General features: G+C 39.4%; 1 protein-coding gene across 2 annotated transcripts in view; it reads left to right on the top strand.

The window, feature by feature from the left end:
* The window catches only part of kmt2e (lysine (K)-specific methyltransferase 2E), a 50,241-nt gene that overhangs the window by 7,881 nt on the left and 29,860 nt on the right, over positions 1–12,500 (top strand). The window contains exons 2-3 of one of the 2 annotated variants that reach the window (XM_053649814.1): positions 612–694; positions 9,872–10,035. In XM_053649814.1, coding sequence (XP_053505789.1) covers positions 9,986–10,035 — 50 coding nt within the window. In that variant the 5' untranslated portion in view covers positions 612–694; positions 9,872–9,985. The remainder of the gene's footprint in view (positions 1–611; positions 695–9,871; positions 10,036–12,500) is intronic. The other variant, XM_053649815.1, reaches the window with a different exon arrangement.

Below are 12,500 nucleotides of genomic sequence, written 5' to 3'. Positions count from 1 at the left end.
TCTCTCTCTCATTGTCTGTGTGTCTCTCTCTCTCATTGTCTGTGTGTCTCTCTCTCTCATTGTCTGTGTGTCTCTCTCTCACACACTGTCTGTGTGTCTCTCTCTCACACACTGTCTGTGTGTGTCTCTCTCTGTGTCTGAGTGTGTCTCTCTCACTGTCTGTGTGTCTCTCTCTCTCTCACTGTCTGTCTCTGTCTGCTTGTCTCTCTCTCTCTCACACTGTCTGTCTGTCTCTCACTGTCTATCTCTCTGTCTCTGTTTTTCAGGAAACGCTTTCATTTTTGTTTTTTGTGTTTAAAGTTGATTTAAAGTCTCTGTCTCACTCTCCCCATCTCTCTCTTTTCCTTCTTGTCTTTTCTGTCTATAATTCTGTCTGTCTTTCTCTCTGTCTGTCACCATCCCCTTGTCTCCATCTCTCTCTCTCAGAAGCTAAAACCTAATGGGGAAGTTCAGGGGTCAGAAAGTATATTTAACTTTATAAGTCATGTGATTTGGTTAGCCAATAGGATGTGAGTTTGGTGTTTCAAGTCTCTTTTCATTTAAAGCACTGGGGTGTGTGTGTGTGTGTGTGTGTGTGTGTGTGTGTGTGTGTGTGCGTGTGGTGTTGACAGAAAGATGCGTACCTCCTTCCTCAGAGACAGAGAGATGTAGTGTGTGTTAGTACAGCAGGTGGCATCGACTCTTCATGTCTCAGGTGACTCACCTCTGATCTCACTACACACACACACACACACACACACACACACACACACACACACACCGACATGACAACAAGGTAAACACACCTCCCACCTTACAGGGTTAACACACGCTTTCTCATTAACAGAGATCTGTGTACTGTTTTATTCCCTGAATCAACTTTCCCGAGTGTTCGGGGTGTTGCGTGAGGAGTAAGACGAGTGTTCGGGGTGTTGCATGAGGAGTGAGACCGAGTGTTCGGGGTGTTGCATGAGGAGTGAGACCGAGTGTTCGGGGTGTTGCGCGAGGAGTGAGACCGAGTGTTCGGGGTGTTGCGTGAGGAGTGAGACCGAGTGTTCGGGGTGTTGCGTGAGGAGTGAGACGAGTGTTCGGGGTGTTGCATGAGGAGTGAGACCGAGTGTTCGGGGTGTTGCGTGAGGAGTGAGACGAGTGTTCGGGGTGTTGCGTGAGGAGTGAGACCGAGTGTTCGGGGTGTTGCGTGAGGAGTGAGACGAGTGTTCGGGGTGTTGCATGAGGAGTGAGACCGAGTGTTCGGGGTGTTGCGCGAGGAGTGAGACCGAGTGTTCGGGGTGTTGCGTGAGGAGTGAGACCGAGTGTTCGGGGTGTTGCGTGAGGAGTGAGACCGAGTGTTCGGGGTGTTGCATGAGGAGTGAGACGAGTGTTCGGGGTGTTGCATGAGGAGTGAGACGAGTGTTCGGGGTGTTGCATGAGGAGTGAGACCGAGTGTTCGGGGTGTTGCGTGAGGAGTAAGACGAGTGTTCGGGGTGTTGCGTGAGGAGTAAGACGAGTGTTCGGGGTGTTGCGTGAGGAGTGAGACGAGTGTTCGGGGTGTTGCGTGAGGAGTGAGACCGAGTGTTCGGGGTGTTGCGTGAGGAGTGAGACCGAGTGTTCGGGGTGTTGCGTGAGAGGTGTATCACACATCATCATGTCCTGCTGTTCTTTTCTCTTGTTTTCTTGGAGAGTGAAAAGAGTAAAGAGTGAAAGAAAAGAGAGAGAGTAAAGAGACTTGAGAGCGAGGAAAGAGAGGAGAGGGAGAGTAAAGAGAGAGAGTAACGAGAGAGAGAGTAAAGAGAGAGGAGAGAGAGAGAGTAAAGAGAGAGGAGAGAGAGAGAGTAAAGAGAGAGGAGAGAGAGAGAAAGAGGAGAGAGAGTAAAGAGAGAGGAGAGAGAGAGTAAAAAGAGGAGAGAGAGAGGAAAGAGAGGAGAGAGAGGAAAGAGAGGAGAGAGAATAAAGAGAGGAGAGAGAGAGAGAGAGTAAAGAGAGGAGAGGAGAGAGGAAAGAGAGGATAGAGAGTAAAGAGAGGAGATAGGAAAGAGAGAGTAAAGAGACGAGATAGGAAAGAGAGAGTAAAGAGAGGAACGAGAGGAGAGAGAGAGTAAAGAGAGAGGAGAGAGGGAGAAAGAGGAGAGAGAGTAAAGAGATAGAGAGGAGAGAGAGTAAAGAGAGGAACGAGAGGAGAGAGAGTAAAGAGAGAGAGAGTAAAGAGAGAGGAGAGAGAGAGAAAGAGGAGAGAGAGTAAAGAGATAGAGAGGAGAGAGAGTAAAGAGATAGAGAGGAGAGAGAGTAAAGAGATAGAGAGGAGAGAGAGTAAAGAGAGGAACGAGAGGAGAGAGAGAGTAACGAGAGAGAGAGTAAAGAGAGAGAGAGGAGAGAGAGTAAAGAGAGGAAAGAGAGGAAAGAGAGGAGAGAGAGAGTAAGGAGAGGAGAGAGAATAAAGAGAGGAGAGAGAATAAAGAGAGGAGAGAGAATAAAGAGAGAGGAGAGAGAGAATAAAGAGAGAGGAGAGGAGAGAGAATAAAGAGAGGAGAGAGAGAATAAAGAGAGAGGAGAGAGAGAATAAAGAGAGAGGAGAGAGAATAAAGAGAGAGGAGAGAGAGAATAAAGAGAGGAGAGGAGAGAGAATAAAGAGAGAGGAGAGAGAGAATAAAGAGAGGAGAGGAGAGAGAATAAAGAGAGGAGAGAATAAAGAGAGGAGAGAGAATAAAGAGAGGAGAGAGAATAGAGAGAGAATAAAGAGAGGAGAGAGAATAAAGAGAGGAGAGAGAGAATAAAGAGAGGAGAGGAGAGAGAATAAAGAGAGGAGAGAATAAAGAGAGGAGAGAGAATAAAGAGAGAGGAGAGGAGAGAGAATAAAGAGAGGAGAGAGAATAAAGAGAGGAGAGAGAATAAAGAGAGGAGAGAGAGAATAAAGAGAGAGGAGAGGAGAGAGAATAAAGAGAGGAGAGAGAATAAAGACAGGAGAGGAGAGAGTAAAGAGAGGAGAGAGAAAGAGAGGAGAGAATAAAGAGAGGAGAGGAGAGAGTAAAGAGAGGAGAGGAGAGAGTAAAGAGAGGAGAGAGAGTAAAGAGAGGAGAGAGAATAAAGAGAGGAGAGAGTAAAGAGAGGAGAGGAGAGAGTAAAGAGAGGAGAGAGAGAGTAAAGAGAGAGAGAGTAACGAGAGAGAGTAAAGAGAGGAAAGAGAGAGAGTAAAGAGGGGAGAGAGAGAATAATGAGAGGAAAGAGAGGAGAGAGAATAAAGAGAGGAGAGAGAGAGTAAAGAGGGGAGAGAGAATAAAGAGAGGAGAGAGAGAGAGAGGAGAGAGGAGAGAGAATAAAGAGAGGAGAGAGAATAAAGAGAGGAGAGAGAGAGTAAAGAGGGGAGAGAGAATAAAGAGAGGAGAGAGAGAGTAAAGAGGGGAGAGAGAATAAAGAGGGGAGAGGGAGAGGAAAGAGAGGAGAGAATAAAGAGGGGAGAGAGAGAGGAAAGAGAGGAGAGAGAGAGTAAAGAGAGGAGAGAGAGAGAATAAAGAGGGGAGAGAGAGAGGAAAGAGAGGAGAGAGAGAGTAAAGAGAGGAGAGAGAGAGAATAAAGAGGGGAGAGAGAGAGGAAAGAGGAGAGAGAGAGTAAAGAGGGGAGAGAGAGAGGAAAGAGAGGAGAGAGAGAATAAAGAGGGGAGAGAGAGAGGAGAGAGAGAATAAAGAGGGGAGAGAGAGAGGAGAGAGAGAATAAAGAGGGGAGAGAGAGAGGAGAGAGAGAATAAAGAGAGGAGAGAGAGAATAAAGAGGGGAGAGAGAGAGGAGAGAGAGAATAAAGAGGGGAGAGAGAGAGGAGAGAGAGAATAAAGAGGGGAGAGAGAGAGGAGAGAGAGAATAAAGAGGGGAGAGAGAGAGGAGAGAGAGAATAAAGAGGGGAGAGAGAGAGGAGAGAGAGAATAAAGAGGGGAGAGAGAGAGGAGAGAGAGAATAAAGAGGGGAGAGAGAGAGGAGAGAGAGAATAAAGAGGGGAGAGAGAGAGGAGAGAAGCTGCTGAGGGAACCACTGTTTATAGCTGCTGTAGTGTAAGTGACATCAGGAACTGTTTTAACATGAAATGTAACTATAAATGGATAAAAAGTATGACTCCATCTGTAATAAATAAAAATTTGTAATCGTTGCTTAATTGCTGTGATGTAAGAGGAGGGAGGGGGGGAGGGAGTGAGGGAGGGAGGGAGGGAGGGAGGGAGGGAGGGAGAGAGACTACTGGGTTTCCCTGAATAGAGGAACATTGGAGTGGCTCTTGTTGACACCTCTTGCTCCCCCCCCCTTGTGTACGCGCGCCTGTTTAAATGCCGTCTTCTTCTCTCCCTCTGTGTCTTCTGGCACTGCATCTCTCCACCAACCTCCCTCCCTTTTCCTTTCTCTGTGTGTGTGTGTGTGTGTGTGTGTGTGTGTGTGTGTGTGTGTGTGTGTGTGTGTGTGTGTGTGTTTGGGCTGTGTCCTTATTCAATAAAAGTGGGAGGGACCAAGGTGTCAAGTTTAGGCAGCTAGTGCTTTACACTACCTCTTTATTTCTCCTCCATCAGTAACGTCTGGAACACACGCATGCGCGTGTGTGTGCGCGTGTGCGTGCGTGCGTGCGTGCGTGCGTGCGTGCGTGCGCACACATTCTTGAGCTGTGACACCAGCAAGTGGAGAAGAGGGTTCTCTGTGTGTGAGTGTGTGTGAGTGTGTGTGAGTGTGTGTGAGTGTGTGTGAGTGTGTGTGAGTGTGTGTGTGAGTGTGTGTGTGAGTGAGTGTGTGTGTGAGTGTGTGTGTGAGTGTGTGTGTGAGTGTGTGTGTGAGTGTGTGTGTGTTTGTGGACACAGCTGGAAAAATCAACGACACTTTAATTCCAGAGGAAACTTCTCACACACTCTCTTCTCTACTACTACTCCTCCCTCTCTCTCTCTCGCTGTCTATCTCTCTCCCTCTCTCTCCCTCTCTCTCTCTCTCTCCCTCTCTCTCTCCCTCTCTCTCCCCCTCTCTCTCCCTCTCTCTCTCGCTGTCTATCTCTCTCTCTCCCTCTCTCTCCCTCTCTATCTCTCTCTCTCTCCCTCTCTCTCTCGCTGTCTATCTCTCTCTCTCTCTCTCCCTCTCTCTCCCTCTCTATCTCTCTCTCTCTCTCTCTGTCTCTCTCACTCTACTCTCTCTTTACTCTCTTTCTCTGTCTTTCTCTATCTCTCTCTCTCTGTCTTGCTCGCAGTCTCTCTCTTTACTCTCTGTGTGTGTGTGTGTGTGTGTGTGTGTGAGAGAGAGAGAGAGAGAAAGAGAGATTTATCTGTTCCTATTGCAGGAGCAGAGTATCTCATTCAACCCTGAACTCTCACATGATGATGAATGAATAACACAGTAATACCAACCAAGTAAGACAGACAGACAGACAGACAGGTGGACAAAGAGAGAAAGAGAGACATGTGGCTAGATGGACAGATTAAAAGATGAAAGAAGGACAGACTGTTTACAGACATCTCTAAAGACTGACAGACAGGTAGATATGCAGACGGGTCTACAGTCGAGCAGACAGACAGATTTACAGTCGAGCAAGCAGACAGGTCTACGGTCGTGCATTCAGACGGGTCTACGGTCGTGCATTCAGACGGGTCTACGGTCGTGCAGACAGAAGGGTCTACGGTCGTGCAGACAGACGGGTTTACGGTCGAGCTGACAGACAGGTCTACGGTGGAGCAGACAGACAGGTTTACAGTCGAGCAGACAGACAGGTTTACAGTCGAGCAGACAGACAGGTTTAAATGTAATGTAAGATTAGATGATGGAGTCATCGGATGATTGGCCATCTGATTGGTCAAAAAGGGTTTTCCCTGGCTGTCAATCATCATGTTAATCCCGCCTCCTTTACAGCACAGAGGGTTTTCTCCGCCCTCCATCTAATGCACAGCCCTGTTTTATTATTAACTCTCTCTCTCTTTCTTACCTCCTCTCTCTGTCTCTCTCTGTGTGTGTCTCTCTCTGTCTCTCTCTCTGTCTTTCCCTCTCTCTCTCACTCTCTCTCTGGCTCTCTTTCTGTGTGTGTGTGTGTGTCTCTCTCTTTCTCTCTCTCTGTCTGTCTGCGTCTTTCCGTGTGTTTCTCTCCTTCAGCCACGCCAGTCGTGTGTGTGTGTGTGTGTGTGTGTGTGTGTGTGTGTGTGTGTGTGTGTGAGAGAGAGAGAGAGGGTGTGTGTCTTATTGAGGATACTTACTCGCTCTGAAAAACCAGAGAGAGGAGGAGAAAAGAGGGAGGGAGGAGAAGAGACAGCCTCCATGTTGTGTTTTCCTTTCTTTTCATTCATGGTGTGTGTGTGTGTGTGTGTGTGTGTGTGTGTGTGTGTGTGTGTGTGTAGCAGCTCCTCAATGTGGTGTGAATGTGTTACTGCACTGGAAAGATGGCACTCGGTTTATGCGGTCTTTCCATTGTGTGTGTGTGTGTGTGTGTGTGTGTGTGTGTGTGTGTGTGTCTAAATGAATATTTCTGCATGTGTGTAAGCCGTTATTGAGTCACAGCGACACTAGCCAGTCGTGTGTGTGTGTGAGCTTGCGTATGAGGAAGAGGGCAGACAGGATCGCAATATTCGAATATTTTTCAAAATGACCTCAGATCCGGGCCGAGACGCATCATGTGACATCATCAAAACGTGACGCTCACCCGAAGCCCTCTTCGGTTCACGTGCGGCGAACACGAGTACAGCTAAAAGGTCTCGTTTACCAACAAACATCACTGCGGAAGTGCACGCAGACCTATTTCCTGCGATTTCAGCAGTTTGAGTAGTTTTCCTCAAAAGAAAACAAACACACAAAAAACTCCAAGTTGGTCGCAGATTTAGAAAAAAGGCCGCAGTAAAATTAAGCGTTTGTGCCCGAAACAATCACAAAACATTCCTGTAACGACTGATAGATTAAAAACCCATCTTGGAGAATCGTGATGTGATGTGATAAACGGATTCATAATCGGATTTATAAACATATTTATAATCGTATTTCTAATCGGATTAATAAACGTATTTATAAACGGATTTATAATCGGATTTATAAAGGTATTTATATTCGGATTTATAATCGGAATTATAAACGTATTTATAATCGGATTAATAAACGTATTTATAATCGGATTAATAAACGGAATTATAATTGGAATTATAAAGGTATTTATAATCGGATTTATAAACGGATTTATAATCGGATCTATAAACGTATTTATAGTCGGATTTATAAACGTATTTATAATCGGATCTATAAACGTATTTATAATCAGATCTATAATCGGATCTATAAACGTATTTATAATCGGATTTATAAACGTATTTATAATCGGATCTATAAATGTATTTATAATCGGATCTATAAACGTATTTATAATCAGATCTATAATAGGGTCTATAAACGTATTTATAATCGGATTTATAAACGTATTTATAATCGGATCTATAAATGTATTTATAATCGGATCTATAAACGTATTTATAATCAGATCTATAATAGGGTCTATAAACGTATTTATAATCGGATTTATAATCGGATCTATAAACGTATTTATAATCAGATCTATAAACGTATTTATAATCGGATCTATAAACGTATTTATAATCGGATTTATAAACGTATTTATAATCGGATCTATAAACGTATTTATAATCGGATCTATAAACGTATTTATAATTGGATCTATAAACGTATTTATAATCAGATCTATAAACGTATTTATAATCGGATTTATAAACGTATTTATAATCGGATCTATAAACGTATTTATAATCAGATCTATAATCGGATCTATAAACGTATTTATAATCGGATCTATAATCGGATCTATAAACGTATTTATAATCGGATCTATAAACGTATTTATAATCGGATCTATAAACGTATTTATAATCAGATCTATAATCGGATCTATAAACGTATTTATAATCAGATCTATAATCGGATCTATAAACGTATTTATAATCAGATCTATAATCGGATCTATAAACATTTATAATCAGATCTATAATCGGATCTATAAACGTATTTATAATCGGATCTATAAACGTATTTATAATTGGATTTATAAACATATTTATAATCGGATCTATAAACGGATTTATAATCAGATCTATAATCGGATCTATAAACGTATTTATAATCAGATCTATAAACGTATTTATAATCAGATTTATAAATGTATTTATAATCGGATCTATAAACGTATTTATAATCGGATCTATAAACGTATTTATAATCAGATCTATAAACGTATTTATAATCGGATTTATAAACGTATTTATAATCAGATCTATAATCGAATCTATAAACGTATTTATAATCGGATCTATAAACGTATTTATAATCGGATCTATAAACGTATTTATAATTGGATTTATAAATGTATTTATAATCAGATCTATAATCGAATCTATAAACGTATTTATAATCGGATCTATAAACGTATTTATAATCGGATCTATAAACGTATTTATAATCAGATCTATAATCGGATCTATAAACGTATTTATAATCAGATCTATAATCGGATCTATAAACGTATTTATAATCAGATCTATAATCGGATCTATAAACGTATTTATAATCAGATCTATAAACGTATTTATAATCAGATCTATAATCGGATCTATAAACGTATTTATAATCAGATCTATAATCGGATCTATAAACGTATTTATAATCGGATCTATAAACGTATTTATAATCAGATCTATAAACGTATTTATAATTGGATTTATAAACGTATTTATAATCGGATCTATAATCGGATCTATAAACGTATTTATAATCAGATCTATAATCGGATCTATAAACGTATTTATAATCAGATCTATAATCGGATCTATAAACGTATTTATAATCGGATCTATAAACGTATTTATAATCAGATCTATAAACGTATTTATAGTCGGATTTATAAACGTATTTATAATCGGATCTATAAACGTATTTATAATCGGATCTATAAACGTATTTATAATCGGATCTATAAACGTATTTATAATCGGATCTATAAACGTATTTATAATCGGATCTATAATCGGATCTATAAACGTATTTATAATCGGATCTATAAACGTATTTATAATCAGATCTATAATCGGATCTATAAACGTATTTATAATCAGATCTATAATCGGATCTATAAACGTATTTATAATCAGATCTATTATCGGATCTATAAACGTATTTATAATCGGATCTATAAACGTATTTATAATCAGATCTATAATCGGATCTATAAACGTATTTATAATCAGATCTATAATCGGATTTATAAACGTATTTATAATCGGATCTATAAACGTATTTATAATCAGATCTATAATCGGATCTATAAACGTATTTATAATCGGATCTATAAACGTATTTATAATCGGATCTATAAACGTATTTGTAATCGGATCTATAATCGGATTAATAATCGGATGTATAATCGGATTTATAGCGTATAGAAACATGTACAGAACGCATAGGGGAAAAACCTCATTTCTTATCTCTGTGTGTGTATGTGTGTGTGTACCTGTGTATATATGTGTGTATTTGTGTGTGTGTGTATCTGTGTGTATATCTGTATTTGTGTGTGTTTGTGTGTGTTTGTGTGTGTGTGTGTGTTTGTGTGTGTGTGTGTGTGTGTATCTGTGTGTATGAAGACATGAATTTGTAAATTTAAAAGATGAAGATAACGAGTTTCAGTCATTAGGGTTATAACGATGTAGACGTGTGTGTGTGTGTGTGTGTGTGTGCTCAGTACCTTACAGTATATACACACATCACTGTGTTCTGTCTTACTTTAGTAGCTGAATATATCCTATCTGTAGAATTTATTACTGTTGTTATTGATGCTAACTCTCTCTCTCTCTCACTGTGTGTGTGTGTGTGTGTGTGTGTGTGTGTGTGTGTGTGTGTGTGTGTTCCAGGTGGTGTGGATGCATTTAGATGTGTGCCATGCGTGCAGTGGTTGGTATGCGTCAGTGTTTGGGATCGCTCGGCTCTGCTCTCAGTAGGACTCCACACTCGCAGCACAGAGCGTCATGAGCTTAGTCATCCCAGTGGGGGTGGACAACATGGCTGCCGGCTCAGAGTGCGTATCTCTCTCTCACACATACACACACACACACACACACACATCTCACTCTGTCAGTCTATCTCTCCATCTTTATGTCTCTCCGACTTTTTACTGATTTCACCTTCAGATGTCTCTCTCTGTCCCGTCTGTCTGTCTGTCTGTCTGTCCTGCTCTCCATCTCTCTCCCTCTCTCTCCCCATCTCTCTCTCTCTCTCTCTCTCTCTCTATGTTTCTCTTATCCTGTTTGGATAAATAAATACAAAAGCACTGCCACCTCCTCCTCCTTCTTTCCATCTCTCCTTCCATTCTCCTCCTCCTCCTCCTCCCACAGCTTCTGTTGCCAGGGTGACCTCCACTGCACCTCTGGGCCTGTCTCCATGGCGGCGGCCCTGAGTGACAGCTGGGCCTCTGATTTGTTAAAGGGGTCCTTTAGGTGTCCGTGCACATGCCTGCTCACACGCTCCTGACCACTTCCTTAATCAGTGTTTCTGTATCAGATATCATCTCACATATTTATTATTTATTTTATTATTATCTTTATCTATTATTATTATCATTATCTTATCATTATCATAATTATTACAATTATCATCATCATTAACATTATTATTATTACTATCATAATTAGTATTATTATTATCGTAACTGTTATTCTTATTCTTTTTATCATTATTATTACAAACATAATTATTATTTTCTTGATAAGAGAATCGGTATATTAATACTGTGTCACATGACTATATTTATATTTATTTATACATTTATATTTATTTATTTATATTTTATAATTATTTATCTTTTATATATATATATATATATATATATATATATATAATTTATATATTTATTTATACATTTATATTTATTTATATATTTATCTTTATCTTTTTATATATATATTTATTTTTATTTATTTACACATTTATATTTATTTATATATTTATCTTTTTTTAAAATTATCATTTATTTATTCATTTACATGTGATTCATATTCATGTGATTCATTTACATGTGATTCATTTTCATGTGATTCATTTACCTTTTCTCTTCTCTCCTCCCTTCCCTTTCCCCCAAATATTTCATTGAGAAGAAGAAACCACCCAAACCCCCCCCCCAAACCCTCCACCCCCCCATCATGGCTACTCAATAACTGTCGCTGGTTATATAAATATTATAAAACCCAAGAACAGGCACAAAAATTTAAGTGGAAGTGTCTGTAACTCCATAAAGTATACAATAAAGGGATTCCATTTATAATTTTTTTTTTTTTTTTTAAATTAATAACTAAATAAAATAAAATAAATAATTAATAAAAATAAATTAAATTAATTAAATAAATAAAAAATTCATCTAAGTTAGGAGCGTATACAATACCTGTCTTTGCATTAGAGTACCAGCAACTATAATATATCTACCGTTCGCATCAGCGATAACGTTAGTGGACGAAAACTGTAACCTTTTGTCAATTAAAATAGCGACCCCTCCTACTTTCAAATTAAAGTTCGAGTGGAAGACCTTTCAAATGTGTAAAAACCTTAGATCTCTTGACAGGATTACCTCTGACGTTCCAACAAATAAATCTTAAAGCCGTGCCTGTCCCAGCCGCAGTGGGACCCCCCACCCCCACCCCCAAAGTCTCCAGAAAACAAAGGGAGACAGCAGTGTTTCCCACCAAGAGTTGTCCACAATCTGAAAACAACTCAAAGAGTAAGCCGAACTCACCAACTAAATTACCTAAACAAAAAAAATTCCAGTAAGAGAAAAGTCCCCTACTGACTTCAGATCTGATAAACAGTCTGCGCACTTCAACAAATATAATGTCCTTATCTTTTAAATATAATGTCCTTATCTTTTAAATATAATGTCCTTACCTTTTAAATATAATGTCCTTACCTTTTAAATATAATGTCCTTATCTTTTAAATATAATGTCCTTATCTTTTAAATATAATGTCCTTATATTTGTCCTTATCTTTTAAATATAATGTCCTTACCTTTTAAATATAACGTCCTTACCTTTTAAATATAATGTCCTTACCTTTTAAATATAATGTCCTTACCTTTTAAAGACTTATAACAAATAATATAACACACTGTATGTGTATATATATATATATATATATATATATATATATATATATATATATATATATATATATATATATATATATATATATTTGTATTTATTTATATATTTATCTTTAATTATCTTTCTATATATGTTTATTTCTATATTTATATTACTTGTGCTGATGTTGTAGATGTTTATAATTCTGTTTGTTTGGAATGAAACCCTGTTATATAACAGAGTGAAAGGTTTGTGTTTGGAGATGTTTAGTTCACGTTTGTGGAAGGAGTCTCCAGTGTCAGTGCGTTGTAAAGTTTCTCTTTCTTTCTCTGTCTCTCTCGCTCTCTCTGTCTCTCTCACCCTCTCTCTCTCTCTCACCCTCTCTCTCTCTCCCTTTCTCTCTTGCTCTCCCT

Source organism: Ictalurus furcatus, chromosome 19, assembly GCF_023375685.1.
Source record: "Ictalurus furcatus strain D&B chromosome 19, Billie_1.0, whole genome shotgun sequence".
In the NCBI taxonomy this organism is placed as follows: Eukaryota; Metazoa; Chordata; class Actinopteri; order Siluriformes; family Ictaluridae; genus Ictalurus; species Ictalurus furcatus.
This window is presented reverse-complemented; position numbering and strand designations above follow the sequence as displayed.